This window comes from Coturnix japonica, chromosome 1 (assembly GCF_054131305.1).
Source record: "Coturnix japonica strain WE chromosome 1, WE-NBRP24, whole genome shotgun sequence".
NCBI classification, from domain to species: Eukaryota; Metazoa; Chordata; class Aves; order Galliformes; family Phasianidae; genus Coturnix; species Coturnix japonica.
In genome coordinates, this window is record NC_140663.1 from 55,203,135 (window position 1) to 55,227,457 (window position 24,323).

Sequence of the window (24,323 nt, forward strand, 5' to 3'; positions counted from 1 at the left end):
TATCCCCTGAAGTATCTGCTAACAATGGTTGGCAAAGGGAAGGAAATGAGGAAAGAAAAAAGGCTGAAAAGTGTTCTGGAAACAAAAGATAGTTAATCATTCATGTTGTCTACAGTTCCTTTGGCTCACAAGTCTCAATACAGACACTTGCTCCATAGTAAAAGGAACAACAAAAAAAAAGATAACGCAATAAAATTCTTTACAGTCCTACCTTCCGTCCTCTACAATGTATGATGGAATCCAGAACCACACACTGCCTGGACTTCATAGGTAAATGGCATGTCCTAAAGTGGTTCATTTCATGTCTCACGCAGACACCCTTTCCCTCCAAAACCAAGAATGTCAAAATATCACTTTGTTAACATTCTTTGAGTATTCTGACTTGTATTCCAACACACATCTACTTCAATCTGACTGTGTGCACAAGCAAAGTTGTTTTTATGTTTTTTTAGACTTGTTTTCAGCTTGATATTCTGCCCTCTTCCTGGAGCCATTTTGTTGAAAGATTTTGCTGTTGTATGGAAGGTAAATCAAATACTTTGACTTCAAAAGAAAGAGAACAAAAAGAAGCATCCCAAACATGTGGTGATTCTTATTTTCCTCTCAAGAGTGACAAAACAGCATAAGCAATTCAATACCCAGGATGGGTTAATTTAATCTGGAAAATAAAGTTATTATTTAGATTAATATTTGATGTGATTATAACCAACACAATGCTAATTACATACGTAAAGCCCTCCTGATGTCCACAAGTGACCTTCACGCTTTTGGAACACAGCTATGGGACAACACTGGTCAGTTCTTAGCAGTCCTTTGATTTTAAATGTATTTTACAACATGTTCATGATTCTCTATGCTTCCAGTGGCCATCATGCTTGGCTGGCCAATGCTGGTATGTGATATCCCATTATTACCTTGGCTGGAAAGTCAGACAGTAATGCACGTTTGTGTTACTCTCTTTTTAATGTAGTACAAAGCTGGACACGACTCAGAAAGAAATCCCTAAAATCCATTATCTATTTATGATCATGTACAAACAGATATTTATCATGTTAAAAGAGACCCATATGTTAAAGTGGAGGCTAGAGCCCAGCACATCTTTTTGGGTGGAATCCTTTTTCAAGAAAAGAAATGAAATAATCGACATTTGCTTTTGCCAGTAGAAACATTTGCTCATGAATCTCCTGGGAAGGGAAGGGCATTTAACCTTTTTACATGCCATCCCCTCAGATATCTCTGACCCCCACTGCAAATTGGACAACAAAAATTCCCGACTCCGTGCAGCTGATTAAACCCCTTATAAGAAACATCTGGATGAAATTTTCCTGGCAGTTGACTTGAAAAGTACACAAGAAGCAGAACCAGGGAGCAGCCACAGTTCAGCTGAGTGACACAGAGATGGTGCTATGCAAAAGCAGATTTTTCCTTGAATACATTAACTTCTAACTATTAACTTGTGATTGTGCAAGCAAACTTATTAGCAAAAGAAAAACAAATCCCCCCTTTACTCTGCATGCCAGTGTAGAAGAGGAAATCAGGTTTTAAAAGAAATTCTGTTCAACAATCTCTTGTTAAATAAAGTAATAAAGGTCTCAAACAGTTTACCTACCCAATATTTAACTTCAGTTGTCAGACAGAAGTTGTCCATACCCTCAACTTCCAAAAAACACTAAATTTGTAAAGATTTAAAAACTTCCACAGTTTCTGAGAAACTCACTGACAAAGTGGATGTAATACCATCCTGTCCTTTAGTAAATAAACCTCCAGGCCTAAATCAGCCAAAGTGACCTATGATTTTCCTGGCCTTCCTGCCCTCTGCTGTTCAACTTGTAAGAGCCTCTCCAATGCTCTTCAATGCATTTTTCTTTTCTGAAAATACAGACCCTGGAGTTTTCGCCGTTTTCCATACATACAACAGACCAAAAAGTGGGAAATTTTCATTGTTGCTATCAAGTGAATAATAGCAGTGAAAAGCCGACATGAACCACTTCTACTCTGCAGCTGCTGTGGAAGAAAAAGAAGCAGCATCAGAGAACAGTGCAGGATTAAGTCTCACACCAAAGAGCAGGAACAAGGAAAACAGAGTGGAATCTTCTATGCCATGAATTCAAGACTGAGAAGATTCCAGAGAATGGGGCAAGGAAAAGGCAGCATCACTATGGCCTTTTCCTGATGCCAAGGCACAGAAAGCTTCAGATCTATCACAATGAATTAGAATAACTCTGACACTGAGGAAAAAAAACAAAACCAAAAAAGCTTCAGCACACGCAGGGCCAGCTATCTGTAATTATCTACAATCCTTAAAAATCTGTGTATGGGAAAGGGAACCTTCCAGTTGGGTCAGTGCTTTGAAGAATTACATCATTGGTGTGTGCTTTAAAGTTGCTTTGTAAATATTTTTAAGTATTATAGAAATTAACACAGAGACAAAAACTGGACTAAATATTTTATCTCCAATTTAAACTGCATGTTCTAAAGCACCCCAACTTATTTTGACTACGTCACCGAGACCCCAGTAGAACTAGAAAAGGGGCACCCACTCAACCTGGTATTGCTATCAGTTTCTTGTAATGCTAAGTTTCTCACTAAATGAACATAATCACAAAAAAAAAAAGAATAAAACCTATGACATATGTTTCAATTCATGAGAAACCAGCCTTTGAAATTCAGGAAAAAAAATAAAATCTGTCCAAAAAGAAATTTCAAATTTCAATTTCAGAACTGAACAAGAACAGCCAAATGGAATGCAGACCAGAAATTCTATCACAGAAGTGTAACAGTAAGAAGCAAGCCCAGGACTGCTTTTCTTCTATCAAGATAAATAAAATACTGTAAATATTTTGTACCACATTATGCATTCAGTACTACCATTGGAATGGTAATGAATGAATAAAAACAGGAAATCAGGTTATATGAACCTTACAAAAAGAGTGGAAAGTTGCCATGTAGCACATCTACATGAGAAGGCCACACCACTTGGGCAGGCAGGAGGTAATGTCAGTGTAGGTCTAGGATAGCCAACTGCCACACGTGCCATCATAACTCAAGTGAGTTGATTCCATAGCTAAGAGAAATAATTTAAGACTACTACGTCAAGGGAAAATCTGCAATTTCATTAAGACGCTCTGACTCAACCAGTGTACGCTCTGCAGCTCCAGCAGACACTTCCCCATTCACATTTGGCCTGCACCAAGTTGGGATGAGATTGTGTTCTGAATCCAGCAACAGATATGCAACCAACAAACAGTTAAACGGTGTAGTAAAAAGTAGATGACAGGAAAACATGGAACCAAGGCTTACAGTGTTATCGAGAAATGTTCTTACAATTAAAAAATTATAATGCACTCCAAAAATCCATTTGTTCAGGCAATCCACATACAACAGAAGGCACTGTTATCCATATGAATCTATCAATTCTGCACAGCAAAAAACCTGAGAAGTGCAACTCAATTAGATACAGCCTGGCCCCTCCCAGTCATTCAGGTTCCTTGAGGACAAATGTTTCCTTTTCAGTCCATCAAATTATAAAAACACCACAAGAATTTGTAAATTACAGTAGCCGGTTAGAAAAAGCATTCTGGCGGGGGAAGCACACTGCTATACTTCAGAGAACTTCCAGCAGCATTAAATTACCCTCCCCTATCACTCAGAAGTTGTGATGAGTTTAAAAAAATGTAATGATGAAACCCTTCTCATTGACTTTCGTAGCTGATCCTTCAGTTTCCACCAGGAGTACTTCCAGCAAAGTTAAATGCTATGATCAGTCCTTTGTTGTCAAATGTGTAGTCACTTTGCTGCTCTATTGTCTTAGTCTCTAGAATTCAAAGAAGAGAAAGAATATGAGCAACAGCTTGTAGAGAACACTTTTGCCAGAGATAATGCTATTCATCTAATAATACAAAGCTGTGTAAAAAAACTTTTGTTTCCTCACTGCAGTGACAGTAAGAAATCACAGCACACCTAGTTCTTCTACAAATGCATAAGCACACACCTCTCAAACAGAATGGAGAAATTCATTCTCTATATCACAAGCTGTATCTCACACTATCCTGCATGCATCTTGATTTAATATGAATTCATTTTTCCCCCATGCAAGTGTTCTAAACACCCAGAACAGTACGCTGACTGTGAAGGCAATGGTAGCAGTACAAAAGTAACAGAGCTGTTAAAGAGAACATTCGACAGTAATCTTTATCCAGTAACAGGCTCACAGCGAGCTACTGCCTTAACTTGGTTTTCAAGTCAAATATCAGGTTGTGCAAAACAAGTTGATAGCCTGTTCTAACAGTAGCATATGTCAACAAGAAGGCAATTAATTATAAGCAATGGTAATTGGAAGAGAACACACTTCCAGGCGAAGGATAATACAAGCACAATACCCTATTCATGCTTCTCAAGCCTCTTGTAAGACCTTTGATAATGAGCACAGATACTTATTCTGTTGTTATGGATTAGATGCAGTTCCACCGTCCCAGCAACACTTGAAATGGCCCCAGAGAAGAGACTTACCTGCAGCATTTCGCCGGTGCTCTGCTAATGTATAAATTTCCTGCAGCTGTTTCTTCTGATCCTCACTCAGCGGTGCTGTCAGCAAATGGTACCAGGCAGCATCTCGGCTCTGCACAGCTGTCAGAACAGGAATGGATGGAAAGTGATTATCAGCTTACACTGCAAGGAAATTTCAGAAGAATAAGAAGAAACACGTGGGAAAAAAAAGCAGAACTTGCGCTGTAAAATAGATTCAGCATTCCCGTCAGTTTCTCAGCACAGAATCCCCAGTGCAAACAAGCCATCTGGGGGGAATTTCATTACATTCTCTGCTTTCTGAAACAGAAAGTTAACAGTGAGGCCACTGTTCATGGACAATGATGTAGCAAATCTATTAACTGAAGATTCTTATCAAAACTAAAAGCAGCACGACCTGACAAACAGGAAAGGAAGAAAACAACTTTTCCATTATCATTTTAATACCTAGCAAGTGACTAACATTTATATATATAGGAGTCCTTCTAGTGACTGAGTCTCACTTATTTAGGCTGTTTGAAAAGTTTTTAAAGACAACATGAAGACAATCTCTAGCTGTATTTACTGACATCTATTTTTTTCTGCAGCATCTGGAAGCAAAAAAAGAAATCTTAGGACTAACATTAAAAAGCATTTCAAATTTCAATAATCTAAATTACTATTAGAAACAAAGAGAAGGGCTTTTCCCAATGATGACAGCCAAGCTGTTTCATCATATCATACCATATCATACCATATCATTCTACACACTAGCATGCACATACCTAAAAGTGCTTGTGTGAAAAACTGGTATTCGTCAACACCATTTTCAAGGTCAAGAGGTGTGCTGAACCCTTCAAGAGCAGTCTCTTCCAATGCATCTTCATCCCAGTCATCATCATCATCGTCATCATCATCTTCGTCTCCACCTCCGTCTCCACCTCCACTGTGGTTCTCCTGCATTGCCTGGCTCACTTCATTTGTCTCCTCCTCATCACTTGGTATCTCTTCTGCAAAAGCATTCATGTGTTTTATAAAGCAATATTTAGAAAGTACAGGGAAACAATGACTTACAAATTAAGAACAATTAATAAATCTCATTTCAGGTCGGAGAGAAGACCTACTGATAATACCCTCCCCCAGAATCTCAGAAGTGGAAAAATAAGCTATTAAGATGTTTCATACATTCAAGATCTTTTGTTAAAGTTTTGTTTCTAAAACACACCTGGGGAACATAAAACTGACATCTTCGCTCTTCTTTTGTGTATACTACCTTTGTGTAATTATAGGATCCAAAAAGATCTGTATATATTTATCTTTGACAAAATCTCCCATTGCTACCCTTATCCAAAATTCCATCTTTTCCTTAGCTCTACCTCCCATTCTGTTCATGAAAAGATTACTATATCCTGAATTGTATTCGATTCCAACATGCAACTCCAAACATTGTTATTTCTCATTTAAAGGTATTTCTGACTTATAACTGAGGTTAAAATAGTACCACCACCACCACCCCCCAGTTTCAAACCTTCAGCTCTTCCTGTGTTAACAGGATAAAAAGTACAAAATGACCGTATCTGCAACAAGCAGAGTGACTGAATAATAAGCCTATTTATTTTCAGCAGACTTATGAGCCTTATAAGTGAACTGCAATTTATTACTCCCTTTAAATTAAATCCAGACAAAATCCACAGTGTGAAAAGGGAGATTTTACCATTAAGTTCTGCAACGTGTTTTTCATCTTTAGCATGATCCTCATGTTCTGTGTGTTCTCGAGAGGCACAAACTTGTTTCAAGCCCAGGAAAAGGAGGAGAATTGAAGGGACAATCTGAGCAGCCACAGCATCCACTGCAGGTGGTCGGTTCTGTAACACCATTAGGATGCTAAGTCCTATTATACACATCTTTCTGTCATGGAGTCTAAAACAACACACAAACATTAAAAATAAAACCAAAATTTCACTGCAAGGAGCATTAAAGTGCAACATGGTAGAGGACAGAGAAAGTCTTCAAAGTCTATGTTCAAAGCTCCTACACAAGTGACTTCTCTTATTCTGAACGCAAGTTTCCCACTGGAAAACATCTGTCTAACAACAATTAAATACCTGTCAAGCAGCGCCCAAAATCCTGGAAGAACTGCTGACTGGTGATAGGTAGATGGTTGGACTGGATGATCTTACAGGTCTTTTCCAACCATGGTGGTTCTATTACCAAATGCAAAGCTTGTTATGCTAAATAAAAGCTGAATAGTTTGGTACAGTCTGGTCTTTAATAAACCATTTGATAAAGATTGTCATTATTAAGTAGAATGGAAAATAAATTTGCTTTGGCTTTGGTTGGACTACTGCAGCAGGGACTGAAATTAGCAAAAAGACTATTCATGAAGAGTAATGACAAGCAGGACCACACTGAATAGCAGTGTGCTTTTATGGAGTGCCACAGGGCTAGATGTATTTAAGCACTCTGAAGAGTGCCTCAACTGATAGTCTTTGGGCTTCCCTTACAGGAAGCACTCATAGCAATCAACTTTTCTCTAACATTACAGTGTTTTTCTATTAAGGGCTTGAAAGTTTTGACTGCTTCAATTTGATGCTGACAGCTTCTGTCCTAACTTTCTACAGGACAAGCAGCTCCAGAAAGAAGTTCCATCAAGACCTGCAGAAAACAAAGCAGATCTCCAAAGCTGGCTGATGTGTAGGTTCTTCTCTCCTTAAAACCTGGGCATGAGGTAATCCTATGCAGTCTTCTATCTGTGCAGCAGCATGGCATTACTAGCACAGCTGCAGCAGGGTTATGGGGAGAAAAACAAAGTCATTCTCCTATAGCATTTCTGAATACTTCCATCCATTCTTCAGAATCTCAGTAGATGCTTCTGTTACAGAACTGGCTTTACTTTGGAATGAAGAGGATACAAGTAGCAACAGAAGAAACTAACAGAATGACCATCAGAGATTGCAACAAGAAAAGAGCCAGTTTAATCCACCACTTCAAGAATTAATACAGAAATATAATTTTAAAAATAATTACAACTTCCACTACCAAGATCCCATGTAATATGCTACTAAACCATAATACTCTCCAAGTAATACAAGTGACCATATAACAGCTTTCTAAATTCCATGTGTGCTTAAACAAGGCTGTGCATCTGGAGGGATTTCATTATACCCCCTACTTTGCTAGTCCTGGTAGGGCTTAACAAAGTCATTCCATTCTCAGAGTAGCTGACAAAAATAATAAACTATATACAACCATGCACAACATTATGATCCTTCCAAGGCAAAGGAAACCAGCTAGCATATGAAAAGACACAATGTCTTGTTGGGTTTGACACATGGAATTACCTTCTAGAATACATTTGAGAAAGCTACTGTTATAAAATGCAAATTGCATAACACAACAGGAAAAATAATTTTTAAATTATAGTAATTAGTGGCTCAGCTTCACATTAAATTTTCTTTTCTGGTCAGCTAATGTAAGTTGAAGATTCACACACTGTTGTGTAAAAGGGAATTATTATTAGGAAGTAGCCCAAATAGCCAGAAAGTGCACTATGTTTGTCACGCTCAGTTTTCAAGCATCTCATCAGAGAATTTGTGAGAATGAGCACGTGCCTTTAGAATGAGCATATTATTAGAGGGCTCAGCAGGACATCCAGGCATTGAGCCACTTTAGTGATCCTAAGCCAGAAGGAGACTTGTTTTGTCCACGTGTCAGCAGAGAAAAACAGCAGGACAATTCTGAAGTTCAGCACTCCAATGTCACAGCTGTATCAAACGTCAACAGGACTCAACAAGTGAAGCAAAATTTTATGTCATTTACATTTTCTGGTAGTAGCAAAAAATGGTTTCGGAACTATTTCTTCGCTGTCAAAAGACTCATTTCAGTATCCTTTTGTCTGCACAAAGCTGTCTGGATACAGTTCTCCTTACTTTGTCCTTTGAGATGTGCACTTACATAGTAGTCCTCCCTAACAATCATGCACACTGCTGCCTCACAGACATATCAAGCCTGGCATGCTAAATATATGTCCTTGGAGTCACACAGGGCAGTGCAATGCACAACTCCTGAGCAGGTCTGGTTTTAATGTACTCTGTGGTCTTTCTTTTGTAGCTAATACACTTCCTCCAATAGAAAGTTAAGAAAAGAAAAAAAAGATATTTTGTAGTTTAAAGTGTGCTGAAAGTGTTTCAGAGGGAAATCATTAAGCCTGCCTTTCCCTTACTGGTTTGTTGTCCTCCTTTTACGTGAGAATCAACTTGCTTTCCATTACATCACATTTATCTGCTTATCGGACACACTGCAAGTAATTAGCCAGTTGCAAAGTTGGAACCACCTTCTTTGACCTGTAGAATATTAGGATGTTATACACTAGGATTTCTAATGATTTAAACTCCTGTCAAATAAATCCTTCTAGTCCGACTAACTAAATAGATAGACAGATAAATAGAAATATCTACTCATTTTATAAAACAAGTTACATTTTCCTTTCACCCCAGTTGCCACAGAAGAATTTTCAGGGTAAGAATAAGCAGAATAAGCAGAAGACATACAGAAATCTCACCTAAATTTCAGACTGTCAGGGAAAAGTTGTAAAGCAGCAAGGAATGCGCTTTGACAAATGTTTTTTCAGTCCCTTGCCCTACAACAATTTGAAGTACTCATAGAAAACATATTCAGACACAAATAAACACAGTATACTAGGGTATATGGGTACGTATTCACAGATGTATAATATCCACAATGCCATACGGATTTATGCAGTCTTACAGAATATTCTGAGATCTCCTTGCCTTGATTATTTTTAACATTTCAAATTGCTAAATAATTTTAAATAGTTTCCATATTTTTAATAACATGGAAGAGCAGTTACTTATCATACCCCAACTGCTTTCCCCCACAGCAAGATGTATTATTCCCATGGATTCCATTCCAGGAGTTCACAAGTACTGCCAAAGAAATACTGCATACTTTGGCAAACACCACTGGCTCCAGCATGAGAACACACACACACACACATCATTGCCTTTCAGACCGTTGGGCAGAGCAGGATCTATGGACTCTAGGAACTTAGGGGAGCAGAAGGGCAAAGGCATACGAGCATCATGGGGTGTGAGTATCACAAAGAGACACTGTGACCAACCAGTAAATCACAGACCGTCTGCAGGGCTGATGAAGAAATAGCAGTACGGTTCACAACTGGAGGTGGATCTACTTCATTCTTCTCCTGTTTCTCCACCATCTGTGATCACAGCAACTGACCTGAATTAAGCCTACAACTGCTTCTTGCTGGAAAGCACCCCAACTCTAAAATGAAACAACACTTAATGACAGCTGGAAGGAAGAACTATACAAAAGAGGGATGCCCATTAGTGTCTTCACTGACAAAAATAAGGCCCACGGAAGGGTAGCAAGAAAGCCAGATTTTGTTTTGCAGCTATCTATTCCTGTTTAGTTAAGCATCTTCAGATGATGACCCTCATAACCCTTACTAAAATCAAATGGTCTTCTGGAAGCAGTCTTTTCCTTCCGGGAGAAAGGAAAGAGTCACTTATATCACAGTGCCTGACAAGCAGTATTACAGCACAAGCTCTATGCCTGGAAGCCACCCACTGAGGAGGCAGCACTGAAGGAAAAGCAATTTTTAGATTTAAGAAACATTATAGATATTTACTTCACTGTTGGTAGCAGCACATGAAAGAGACAAATTTTGATCTTCAGCTGCCATTCAAGTTCATTGAGCAGAAACTAGCACGATAATCTCTTATAGGCTTTGTCAACTTTTGTCTCAGCTCTGAAAAAGAATTTAGTTGAACAGTAGTTGCAGAAGCTAATGCTTTTTGAAAAGCAACACAAAGGAACTGAAAGATAAGCTGTAAAATACAGAAGTACTTGAAGATGGAAAGTATTCAGTCGACAGTATTCTTCTCCTCTGGATCTCACTAGCTTCTCACCAGATGAACTGTTTAAGGCTATAAATCCCTTTCATTTTTATTTCTTTTAAAAAGGAATGACAAGTTTACCACCTATGGGGAATATCTGCTTTCATAACACCTCTGTATGCTTTCAGCATTTGGTACGAAACAAGAAAAAATGACAACATAAGGAGCTGAATATCAAGGAATTTTCTTCAGCCATAAAAAATGAGTACATGGAAATCCTGATGCTAAAAGTCTCGTTCTTATCTAAAGTCAGCAGCCTCAAAAGTAATTTAAAAATTAATGGTAATATTATCAAAAGATTCAGGAGAGACAGACTTCAAGATGTCATTTTTCAGACAGTGGTGCTCTAAAAGAAATGAAGGATTCTGAGTACTTTATGCCTACTTTGTCACCAAGTCAAGTGACAAGTGCCTATAAAGTGCCTATAAACAATGATCTGTGTTTTTATGTTAAGATATAGGATGTGCTGTAGATACTTCCTAAGCATAGGAATAGAAAAGGTCAGAATGTTTGTGATAATATACACTGCTTTTGTTATAGTGAAGTTTTTTTTTCTCCCCACATTTACCTGTTTTGCACTTGAACACAGAGGGGAATAGGAATAGACCTTCAAAGACCATCCAGTCCAACAGCTCAACCACTTCATGGCTAAACAATTGTTAAAGCATACTAGTGAGGGCACTGTCCAATGTTTCTTGAACACTGACAGGCATGTGGCATCAATCACCTCATTAGGAAGCCTGTTCCAGCATTTCACTTTCACACTAACGATTTTTTTTTTCCTAATTTCTAGTCTGAACTTTTGTTGATACCAAGTCTGATAGTCCATACCTGAGAAACTTAAAGAATCCTGAAATATAATTTGTACTGTACTCTTGTATTGTTGCAACACAGAAAATTCAATGCACTTATATAACTCAAAAGATCAAGAAAACGTAAATATGCATAGGACCCCTATATTAGTATCATAGTAACTAGTCCTGGTGTGGATAAATGTTATTTAGAGTAGACAGAGAATGAGATCTCTTACATCTACATGACCAAGGATGAGAAGTGAACAAGTGAAAATCAAGGGCTTTTAAAATACAAACAAACAATACTTGCCCAAGAAAACAGTCTGTGTCATTCATCCACTGGTTTATGAACTGTGCAGTGATGGGCTCCGGATTGTGTGGAAATCTGATGTTCTCTAAGGTGTGCAAAAGCAGGTCAGGATTGTAATAGAGTGCAGCTATAGCAACCTGAAGACACATGGTACGAAGCTCGCTTGTTTTAACTCCTCTTGTCAACCTCTCCAGAACAGCCTCCACAAAGAGTGGAATACACTGGGAATATAAAGAAGGGAAAAAAGAGCAGGTATTATGCATATTTTCACATTATAAAAAAGTTTTAAACACATTTATCTAAACTGATATCCAGGTCTAACTGAAGTCCAGAGATATCCTAAAAATGCAAAGGATTCATTTCCTAATACAAAAGCATTTTAAGCCTCTGATTATATGCTTACAGATCTTCTCAAAAACAACCGTTCTGAGTTAAGAATAGCCAACATTATTTTTGGCACAGAGGAGAATATTTGGAGTCATCTGGCAGAATATTGGTGTGAATAAAAAGGTTATGAAAGGAAATCGAGGACATTCTCATCTTGGAACAGAGATGGCTAACAAATTAAAAATTAGCAGGTATTAGAAACTGAAATGACCTAAATCTGCAAGAAAATAAAGCTTTCCCTAATAAATGCAATGTGATGTTAAATGTCCTACAAAAGTTTGGAAAAGTGAGTAATAAAAATCTACATATATTTCAACAGGTAGGTTTATGCTGTATATTAGTTAAAGAAGCTTCAGCTTATGAGTTTTGGTTCAGATTACAACTGTTTTAATTCAGAGTCATGGTGCTCAGTTCAGTCTTCTACCACACTCTTACTTCAGTATAAATGTATGCGATTTACTTTAATCCCTTTCAGATTCCATTTAAAAATATGAAACAAAGAAGGCAATCCTGCACATCATACTATGCCTTTATCACTCATTTTACAGTCATACTCTGGTCATGACTGAGTATCTTCAGCACCAAAAATGCTATATACGAACTCCCATGAGTTTATTTATACTATTCTATATTTCTCCCCATTCCTACATACTACATCTCCCTAAAATTCTCTGATTCTAATTGCTTTTCACAGGACTTATACACATAGCGCTGGAAATCTGTAGAAGAGAGAATCTGTTAAACATGCATCACCTGGTCAATACCCCGTCCTTTGCACTGAAGAATAATTACTTCTAGGAGCTTGGCTGCATGGCACTCTGCATCTTCTCCTGCATCTCCTGTCAATACCTAACAATCGAAATGGCAATTTAGTTTATCAGTATTAATCACTGTCAGCTATGAATGTCAGTGCTTTTGTACGTGCATAAATCAAACCTCTAAATGGCATGTATGTATATTTATGCTGTATTTTACAACAAATCAGCAATGACAAACCTCATCTCTACAGGACATAAATGAGGATAGGGGGTTAATGGTGGATCTAAAAATTCAGAAGAAAATGATGATGTTTTTTATTCAGATTAGTAACATTTATACATCCTTTATTGTTTTCTCCTTTCCAATGGAAATATTACTTATAAGAATCATCGATGTTTTCCATGCTCTATTTCTTTGTGACTTCAGTTCTAATAGACAGTGGTGGATAATCAGCCTGGCAAAGTGAGGACTTAGCTGTAGGCTAATTTCAGATTAAAAACAAGATGTGTATAATCTCTCTCTGTACACATGCATATGCATGAAACTTTTTTTCCCCAGTATGTTTAAACCCTTAGGGACAGCACCAATCAAATCTGATGGGGCAGCAAAATTCTCAATCACAATAAATCCCCATGAATCTCTTAAAAATAAGCAAGTGGACAGATGCTTATAAGCACCTACCTATGCTTCTAAGACTTTATAACGCCTCAAATGAGATCAAACTGCAGTGTGATCTCATACCTTATTATGCAGGACAGAAAGAGTATAGATGGGGGAAAAAAATGCACAATGAATTTAAAATGAATTCATACACTAGCTGACAACAAAAGTATCCAATCACAAGATACAAAACCAAAGAGAATCAGACTTCATTAATTCCTCTGCTTACCAAAATAGCTGTTCATAGAAGAGTGCCAACACAAACAACAGCACAGCAACTTTCTCCCACGCATGTTTGTGCACACTGATGTTGGTTGTTGTTTTTGTTCTTGAAGTGTTTTGCTTAAAAGTTTGAAGCTGTTATGTGTACTCAGAACTGAGATGAGACCAAACTTCATTTCACTCAGAAATGACTGGCCACTACCTGGTATATTCAGATCACTTTTAAACTGATAATTAAGTACCAGGCTGCTCAGGGAGGTTGTGGATGCCCTGTCCTTGGAGGTGTTCAAGGCCAGGTTGGATGGGGCCCTGGGCAACCTGATCTAGTAAATTTGGAAGTTTGGTGGCCCTGCCAGGCAGGTGAGTTGGAACTTCATGATCCTTGAGGTCCCTTCCAACCCAGTTCATTCTGTGATTATGTGATACCAGTGATTAGCACAACACTAAGAATCAGAAGCCTTACCTTTTTACACATAGCGTAAATGATTTCTAAATGCTTTGGGTTAGACAGTAAAGTATCAGTGTCAATGGTCACATAATTATGCAAGAGAGGCATCATATCTGCAGAGGAGGGAGAGCAAAAAAAAAAAAGAAATTACAGACTAATCAATACAACTGCTAACCAATGAGGCTGCAATTCTATAATGGAATTCATTAACCCAAACTGCTGGACACGGTTGGAAATTCAAATATTGCTAAAGTCTAATGCAGCAGAATTCTTTGGGAAGTACACAGTGCAGAAGGCATTTTCAGGAGAAGAAACAGAACAGAATTACGTTTTAATTTATGAATTTGTAACTTCCCTTTTAACAATATTTCAGCTTTCTTTTATCAGGACCTCCTACAATAACCGATCATACTGACAGATTTGAACACGCTTCTCAAGCTAGATATGCTCCTGTTATACTCCTACACTAAACAGATGGTCAGGGCACAACTCAAGCATCTGATCACTTTACACCAAGACACTACATGGAAGCAACCTTTGTAAAACAGGTTCTGGAGATGAATTCCCAAACAGCTGAAACATCAAAGGAATGGAAGTAGAAATACCTGCAAAGTATTCAAAGCAATCCTGCTGGAAAACCTCATAGAGAACACCTAAAAGCTGCCACATTTGAGGTGAAATCATCTGGCATGTCAAGCTGTATGCCAAGGAAAGTATTTCTTCATAAAACTCTGGAAAGGAGAAGCATTTTGTAAGCAACAACCTGTATAAAAAAAAGTCTCACGTGTGAACATCTCAAATCACAAAGCATCCCGTAATTATTGGAAGCAGCAATTACTATGTCAATACCCAAAAAAGCAATGCAAATTGGAAAAGACTCTTTCAGACAAGCATTATGTTGGCTGTAGCTACAATAAGCATTGCTTCTCCTTATAAATATACACTGGGAAAATGAATTAGCAACGCATTAAAGACATTGCTTTGACTTACTGCAAAATATTTTTACTTTCTTAATCTACTTTTTTTAATTTTTAATTTCACCCTCATAAAAGAGTAATTGTTGGCTTTGTTCTTTAACATAGTTAGCTAGGAACTCTAATGAGAACTGCATCTTCTGGCTTTGTGTGTTACAACAGCAAACAAACAAAGCTGAAGTTCTGTCCAGGATGGCAGCACTGTTTGTAATAATTAAAGAGGTTTTTTTCCATGTAAAAACCTATTCTCTTTTTCTAAAAATCAGCTCCAAAAATATACCTATAACATGCTTCTGCAAAACAAGGCCGATGATCTGCAAACAAATGCTCTCCAGCTGTTGAGTTATCTGAAATTTAAAAAAATAAAATAAAATAAAGGATTTTATTTAAACATCTAGAAAGACAGTAATTTAATAATGATCACATGATTCTGAAGTATTGTCTCGGTGTTTCGAGTACTCAATTTTTCAATAAGCAGTATTACTTTAAAACTTGGCACTTTTCCTTATAAGAATTGTAACTTAACGGTTATTCTACAGATCCTGTTAAAAACTGTGCCTCTTGTCCTTTTCTGTATATAATGCAAAGAGGCAAACACTGTACTCAGACTGAGGTAATAAGGCCTCAGTCCAAATTCTTTCTTTGAAGAAGAATGGGTTGAAAAAAAAGAAAGGAAGTGATGCTTTTGCTTAAGATCTACGGAGATCTTCCCAGAAGCCCAGGCTTGACAAAAGGGAAACATGCAGAATTTGGGAGAATAAAACTGCACTGAGGCCAGACAAAAGCTATTATGTAGCTATCTGCTGGAGTGGGCAGTTTTAAGCTGAGAGGGTAAGTTATTCAGCCTTGTCGTGTTAGAGAGAGAGACTACTTTTATGAATGAAATCAAATTAGGAGAATGATATGGCCACACTGCAAGCCTAAGTAAAACCTCCAGTGTAAGCATCTTGTGGTACTGCCACTAATCATTCATTAAACATGAAATCTTGCAGGATGTCAGGCTTCCTGCATTTCCTTCCAGCAAAGAGCTTAAGTATGTGATCACAGATTCATCCACATACCTTCAGGTGACTGATTCAGACACATGGCTTAGAGCTGATCAAAGGAATTTCTAAGGAGTTTTCAGCCTCATTTATCATTTGTATATCATTTATATCACTTCTAAAATGATTTAAGATCCTGAGGAGTGCACTCTGCACATTATATTAGTTTGCTCTTCACATAGCAGAAAAACAAGCTGCTAAGCTCATACCATAAATACTCCAAACCCAAAGGTTTTCCTAGGCTAAAACCTAAAGATCTGCTTCAGATTACCTCTCTTTATGCTCAGTTTAGCTACCAGATTTCATTCTAGCTTTCAAAAGATCCAAGGAGAACTTGTAAAGGAATAAAAAATGTTTTCAAATCCAAAGGAACACGATGGTCACACAAAAAATATTATAATGAATGAATTTTTTAAATTATAAGCTTCACAGTCAGAATTCACATTGGCAATAAAACTTTCTCCTTGTAAATCATAGGAAGCAAAACAAAGCAGGACAAAGCACTTTTGTGCATTTTTGCCAGTTGGGCTCAGATACTGACAGACTTTGTCTCTCTTGCCAGTCACTGAAGCCTTTCCTACCTCGGCCAGCTACAAGCAGAAACAATCCCTTTTTTCTCTGAATATATGAAATGTAGACTTGTACCACCGCACCAAGACCAATTCCTAGTAATCCTATCCAAGAAACTGCTAAGTAAAGAACAAAATATGAGTCACCATTATCAAAAAGTTACTCATATGCAAAATATTACTTCCTAACAACCATGTAATAACTATCCAATGAAGTATGTACTAGAATAAGGGCTGAAGATTTTACACTCAGGATATAAATTCCCTTAAAGGTTGAGAGTGAAGCTGAACAATTAAGAAAAGACAGAAATAATCTGGGCTTTAAATTCAGATTTCTCAGAGGTCACTTGGTACTAATTCACCATCCTGCTATAGTAAACGTTCATTCATGTGCATCAAGTGATGCAACACATACACAAAAGTGCTTGTTGTCACGAATGAAAGGCATGAGGGAACAGCAGATATACAAAGGGAAATCTTACCTCCTTGTGATCTTCTACAACTGTTAGGATAGTGTCAATAGTGTGCAAGATACCCATGGCCATAACTGTTTTGTCCTCCACTTCCTCATATTCCTCACTCTGAAGTACTTTACCAAATATTTCAGCCTATGAAAAAAAACCAACCAATTTGACATTCAAAAGACAACTCGCATTCCTCATTTTTCATGTAGAAACAAGATAGCTAATGCAAAACCAGCAATGCCCTATCTGTAAGAGCTGTCAGTGTTGAAAAATATGCTTCTTAGTTTCGAAAAATGAATACAGAAAATGAATTGGTTTTTGAGAAGTCTGGTTATTTTAAAACATTTTACATGTTAAATAGTCAAAACTTGACTCATTAAAACCACGGGCAAAATTCAGCATCTCTGAAAGCCTCTGAAAGGGTTTTAAAGATGCTTCAGCCTGAAAAACAAACTATGTTGAATACTACAGGTGGACCTTCACAGGGATTATTTTAAACAGTGTGCATTTCAATAAGAAGTTTACAAAACCAGGCATATGCTTGTGACTGGACAGTACCTTTAGTATTGTCTCTTACCAGGTGCTGTGTCATGTCAACAGCGATGGTAGCTACTTCCTGGCTGTACTCACAGATCATCTTCTGGATTACATTTGTAAGATCATCATTTTCTGTCTCTCTAACAATGTGCAAGAGCTCTTGCATAACTGGTCTTACGTAAGGCTTCACATATTCCTTAGCTTAATAAAAAAAAAAAAGTTAAAATGAAATGAAATCAGCTATCTTTAAACACAAATATACTCAAAACTGCTAGGTAAATGACCACTCTCAAATGAAGTAATTTTAAAAGGATTAAAATTCACGCATACAGAAACAAAACCAAAAAGCCTTACCCAAAGCACTTACAGAGCACATAACCAGCAAACTAAGAGAGTAAATAAACCACACATACTACAGTCATCTACTAAAAACATCCACTGTTTCAGACAAATACATGCCCTCACACATTAGAAGCACTCACTCTTAAGTATATGCTATTTCACTTCATTAATGAAAGAAAGACACTATTTACTTTAACAAGTGAAATACTCTGAAAACAAATATTTCTGCAGAAACCCAACATAAAAAGTTGACATCAGAATTCTGGGATGTTTACAGTAGCTAATGAGAAAGTGAAGCTGTCAAAATATGATTAAACGTTCCAAGATCTACGTCTTCAAATGGTAAAAATGTTTAGATAAATCTGCACAAATCTTATAATCGTCAACAAAAATAAATAAATAAATCAGCACATGCAATTGATGAATCACTGCAGCCTACCTTGCTCCTGGTGGCTTATTAACATCTGAAGAGCTATGGCAGCTTCTACCTTGACAGGCATTTCTTTATCATCAATCAGGCTCTTCTTCGCCAGCTCTACTGCATTCCTCAAGTTTAGCTCATTGTGAAAATTCAAAGCGCTGAATGAATGAAGTACCCAACAGGACTGCATGAAAAGAAGCAAAAGCAAGTAAGGGAATACTTTTTTTTTTTTTACTGCAATGTATTCATACAGTAACGAATAACCGTTTTTACAGTCAATGAGTTCTTTATTTTCCTTCCCCAAATTCCAATAAATCCAGTGGGCACAAAATTGGCATTTACAGTCCAGGTCCTTCTGAGAAAAATATCAGAAAATAAACAAAAGAAAACTAACCATTTGTATATGACTCATGGGCACTTGTGGATTTAGTTCAAGCTACAACCAAAACTCTGAAAATTCTACCTATTCCTCAGAGCTGTCTAACAGCTGTAGTTATTGAGATACTACTGAAAAATAATCACTAAACGGTCCCAATCACTGCTCAAATTCTTCAGTCTGACTGAGGATGCAAACAACAATGTAACAAAGACCTTCCTACAATGCAGTTAACTGAGTGCTCAATTTCTAAGTCAAAACGCTGAAAAATTACTGTACAAGATAGCTATTTCAATTTTTAGAATATATTTGCTTTACATCTTTCATTGACACTCAGCATGAAGTTAAGCTCAAAGAAAAGAAACACAGCAAATACTGAAACTGACATAATTGATGAACTTACTCTAGCCCTGAGGTACCCCAGGTTAGACATGAACAGTGGAAATACGTGATTCTGTAGCATCAGCTCCATTTGATCCTTGAATACACTCTTCTGTTGGTGAAAAGAAAAATAAATTTTGGGGACCATTCTTTTCATATATTCAATTTTAGTCAGAAAACCACCTTAAATATCTTGATATTTTGAAAAATACAATGATTTGCCTTTGAAACACATATGAAGAGCTATGGATTTTCTATCTTTAACTGGGCAAACCTCAAGTTCGAAAACAGGTAAATAAGAAGTCTGTATATGTAATCATCAACTCTACATTACTTTTTACAATACTATACCAGGAATTTTCATTTTCTCGAAAGCACTGTTTCCAGCTCATTTTTATTCCTAAAAATTAATTAGGATAAAGAACCTGGTGCTTTCAGTCCTCCTAGAGCAGAGTGTAGACGTAGCTTATGATAAATCAAATTTTAGTATGAAACAGATCCCAGATTCAACTGACCTGCCATTACTATAAGCATTACAGCTAATTATTTTACACATTACAACAGCTCACATATTTTTATATATTCATAAATACTGCTTTTAATATTGTTATTGATGGAAAAAGAATTCCTTTATGATAGAAATTTCTTTGTCTGGATACAGATAAGTAGTTGAAACCATTTTTCAATAGTTCAAATTTGGCAAATCCCAAGATATTCAAAGAATGCCAGAATCAGCACCATGGAGACTGGGGACTTTCCTAGCACCTACAGACCCAGTATATCATAAAATAACAGAAATAATACTGGGCTGTATTACCATCTAAAGGAACAACTAAGTGGATAAGAAGAGGTGAAAGTGAATATGCAACACTAAATATATCTTAAGTGGTCAGACTTCTACTCCATTAATTCATACACCAATTTTTCCCCATGCAGGTTCCCAAACCTTAAAAGAGGCAGATGAAGAACTGAGAAGAGGAAAAAGAAAAAGAAAAAGAAAAAGAAAAAGAAAAAGAAAAAGAAAAAGAAAAAGAAAAAGAAAAAGAAAAAGAAAAAGAGAAAAAGAAAAAGAAAAAGAAAAAGAAAGAGAAAAAGAAAAAGAAAAAGAAAAACGAAAAGAAAAACTACAGATAAGGGAAAATAACTTTTCCTTGTGCACACAAGTCAGAGGTTTGCATGCACTCAAATGGAGAATCTGGAGAACTAGGGGGATAAGCCAGAGTCATTGTCTCTTTGAGCAACTTATGATCAATGCCTCAGTAGACTCATTAGAAAGAAGACACTTATAAGTTAGTACTTTATGTAGAAACAGCTCATGGAATTTTTCCATCTGCCAAATCCCAAACACAAGATACTCAGAGTGGAGAGAAGATTGCCGCTTTGGGGATTACTACTCTTTTATACAATATAAACTTATGCTTCAAGACTGAAAATTTCAAATAATAGCAGTATAGTGGAATAAATTTCTTTTTTCTCAGGACAGAGATAAATGAAACCCTATTCAGCATGAAAGGCTTCTCACAACACAAAGAATATTCTATTCTTTGTTATACTCCAACATGAACAATGGCGCTTATAGCCCAATATATCTTTAAAAAAATGCCCGAAGCTACTGATGTTTCAGGGTCTCATTTTCAGATGAAGTAGTGGTACACTGGTTAAAAAATATACAAGTATGTAGGTAAAATATTCCTTGTAACATGAATCAAATAACTATTTAGGTATGAAAATACCACTAGGACCATGAAGGCCTACCAGCCATCTAACAATACCAAGTCCACTAATAAACCATGTCCCTAAGTGTCACACACACGTTTCTTAAATACCTCCCTGGACAGCCTGTTCCAATGCCTCACCATCCTTTCTCTGAAGAAATTCTTCCTGGTATCCAACCTAAATTTCCCCTGGTGGACTTAAGGCCATTTCCATGTCCTATCACAAATTACCTCAGAAAAGAGACTGACATTCACCTTGCTACAACCTCCTTTCAGATAGCTGCAAATGCTAAAGGTCTCCCTCCTAAGCCTCCTCTAAACAGTGCCAGTTCTCTCAGTCACCCCTCATAACTCTCCTTTTCTAGTCCATTCATCAGCTTCATTGCTCTTCTCTGAACATGTTCCAGCAACTCAGTGTCTTTCTTGCAGTAAGGAGAACAAAGCTGAAGGAGAACAAAGTGTTCGAGGTGCAGTCTCACCAGCACCAAGTACGGAGAGACAATCACTTTCTTCACTCTGTTGGCTCCACTATTTCTGCTGCAGACCAGGATACCATTGGCCTCCTTGGCCACCTGGGCACATGGCCAGCTCACGCTCAGTCAACCAGCTTCTCCTGGGCACCCTTCCAGCCACTCTTCCCCTAGCATTGTACCACTGCATTGGGGTTGTTATGACCCAAGTGCAGCACTCAGCCTTTAGCCTTGCAAGGCTTTGTATGAAGAAACCTACTGCACAGTGAGATAACTCACATAAAATACATTTTTATGTAATTTAAAAAGGAGCCTCGAGCCTCCGTTCTCATTCTGAAAGTGATAAATTTTTGGCAGTTACTTTTGAGGTAGAAAGAGGGTGTATTTGGACTCCACAGCCTACAGAAACAAAAGAGCAATTCTGACTACTACACAGGACAGAAACAGAGTGGGTTAAATGTCTATTCTAATTTGAAAGAAAAGCTGAAATTGTGAAGATACCGTGTATAAAAAAATGGAAGAAGGATAGAAATACTTATTTCTGCTTTTTCCACTTCTTTGGAAAACACCCAGCTAAATGATAAAATACATCTAGCGTACAAAGGCTGTAAAGCTAGACAAAACATTCCTACAACTATTGCTAAGCAAACATTTTTCTGAGACCAGGAGGAGCCCACAATAGTGCAAGCCGCTGGGAGGGGTTTTTAAAGAATAATAAGCAATGTTATTGATGAAATACATGTTTGTTTTTCTTAACACCCTCCCATTTTACTAGTAAAGCATGAGAAGACCAAGGGATGGTTCAGCGGGAAACAAAGTGAGACTTGGAGAAACTTGAGAACTAAAATCAGCATATAAAATGGGAATAAAAAAAGCAGCAAAGATCATATATATTTTTAAAGAAACCCTCTAAATATCATTACCCATGACAGTCTTCCTACTGATTTCAAAAACACAGTTGTGGGCTAGCCAAACTTTAATAAGCTAACACATTTTATTGGAAAAATGGAACTGATAGCAAGCATTGCAAACATAAACTTATTTTACTTATTCACCTACTTACTTTCAGTAAAATATCTGCTAAGGATCCTATAACATGCAAAGCTCCATCTTTCTTCCTTGGATCAATGTTTGGTTCTGTCAGAATCTGGTAGCAATAAGCCATCATTTTTGGCAATACCTGCATACAACAAAAAAACACAGAATCTCTTTCTGTCAGTGAGGTATCTAAGTCAAATTATTTTCATAGCATTAAGTTTAAAAAATCATATGACTTTTGCAAGTAGAAATCTCATCTTAATCAAAGCAATTGGGAAGTACTATACGTAGCATCTTTCCAGATTTAAAAGATTCCTTTTCCAACTTTTCATCCAAGCTTTACAAAATTGAATTCATCTACTTGAAATGTCATATTAGTGATAATGATTACAGTATTATTGTTGTTCTGAGGCAAACCAGGAAAGGTGAGGAAAAGACAAGAGGTTCAAACAGTACTTCACAGATTTTTAGCCCCAGTAACTTTCCTGCTGGCTTGCCCACTACATATATAAAGGCATACGTGCATGTACATATAGCTATGAACATAAACATATTCAAGAGCAGCTTTGACTAAAACCCCAGATTTATTTTAACCCGTCAATCTTGGCAATAACTACTAAAGTCAGCTAGATTTGGAAAGGTTTCTTGGCAAAATAAATTGCTTACTGTGGTTTCCACCGACATTATGTGCTTTTCAGAAATGACGACCTTTTTTGACAATTTGAGTACAAATTATGAAATTGAGAAGGTCAGGAGACACAGATTGCTTTAACAACAAAGAAATAGAAAGGTCATGGGCTATTTGATCTGATACAAAGTCTACGCTCTTTTCTGAAAATTCATTAAGAAATCGAGCTCCCCGTTTTACTGCATGTGAAAATGGTTGCCAGAGAAGTCAGCAGTCTGAACAATATGCTTTCCAGGGCTAGGCTGAATAATTTGTGTAGTATATATCACTGTAAATATAAAAGGATCAATAGAAAAGTTACGTTGTCATTTAAAGACCAGCTCCATGAAATTCATTTTATTCTTCCTAATTTCACTGTTGTCAACAGGACTTTAAATTGCATCAGTGAAAATTAACAAGGATTAGATTCACTTGTGCCGCTGGTACACTTTGAGAATCTCTGAACAGCCAAGGCAGAGGCTGTTCATAAACACGGAAAACTATCACTACATCGATTCCAATTTGTTTTATCAGGCATGTTAATTTCAGAGCTGTAAGAGGAAACCATTTATTTATTCATACTTACATATTTTAATTCTCCCTGGTTTGATAGCATAAAGCCAGGAATGAGTTTCACCATATATTAACAAGTAAATTTTTCTGAGATGCTTCCTATAGCATCTTCAAATGTAAGGGAAAATAACATTTTTAATGAAACTGCAAGCAAAAATTAAAAAATAAACATTAAAAATAGTTCCATACCTCCCTTCTCTTCTTTGCTGCTGTATAAAGGAGATTCTGTGCTGCTGTTGTTGTGGATGCATAATCCTCAAATACATCTAGCGTTAAAGATAAATTAATAAACTCACTTTCTGGTAATAACATCGTAAAATGCTGATAAACCAACTTGAGTTTGTGGGACATGACTGTCTTCAATGAACAGCTGAAGAGTCAGACTCAAGCTCACGTCACCCACAAGAACATTTATTTCTTGACTTCCTAATCTACTGACCACTCATCAGTCCCTTTATCAAGATTGAATTATTTACTCATTAGTTCTTTTGAGATCATGTATTTAATGGATGAAAAATCATTTTATATTTGCTGGTTGTTGCTTGCTTTTTTTTTTTCTTGCCTTTTTTTTTTTTTTTTTTTTTAATCAAAACCGCTATAATAAGAACACCAATGCATTCCAGTGCCATCTGTACAACATATGCACACAATCTTGGCTTGATTTTATTGAAACCTCATGGGAAACTCTTTGAATGTAAAAAAATCCTTGGATCTGGTGTAGTTTAAATCTG

The 24,323-nt window shown here is 37.0% G+C and overlaps 1 protein-coding gene across 2 annotated transcripts in view; it reads right to left on the reverse strand.

The window, feature by feature from the left end:
* Positions 1-572: 572 nt before the first annotated feature.
* IPO8 (importin 8) overlaps positions 573-24,323 on the reverse strand; it is a 41,736-nt gene continuing 17,985 nt past the window's right edge. Inside the window, exons 11-25 of one of the 2 annotated variants that reach the window (XM_015865955.3) lie at positions 23,782-23,858; positions 22,378-22,494; positions 19,152-19,241; positions 18,391-18,556; positions 17,650-17,810; positions 17,091-17,216; positions 15,277-15,343; positions 14,628-14,753; positions 14,038-14,135; positions 12,687-12,782; positions 11,547-11,767; positions 6,218-6,423; positions 5,289-5,513; positions 4,510-4,626; positions 573-3,814 (exon numbers count right to left, since the gene is read on the reverse strand). In XM_015865955.3, the coding sequence (XP_015721441.1) occupies positions 3,717-3,814; positions 4,510-4,626; positions 5,289-5,513; positions 6,218-6,423; positions 11,547-11,767; positions 12,687-12,782; positions 14,038-14,135; positions 14,628-14,753; positions 15,277-15,343; positions 17,091-17,216; positions 17,650-17,810; positions 18,391-18,556; positions 19,152-19,241; positions 22,378-22,494; positions 23,782-23,858 (1,991 nt within the window). In that variant the 3' untranslated portion in view covers positions 573-3,716. The remainder of the gene's footprint in view (positions 3,815-4,509; positions 4,627-5,288; positions 5,514-6,217; positions 6,424-11,546; positions 11,768-12,686; positions 12,783-14,037; positions 14,136-14,627; positions 14,754-15,276; positions 15,344-17,090; positions 17,217-17,649; positions 17,811-18,390; positions 18,557-19,151; positions 19,242-22,377; positions 22,495-23,781; positions 23,859-24,323) is intronic. The other variant, XM_085540819.1, reaches the window with a different exon arrangement.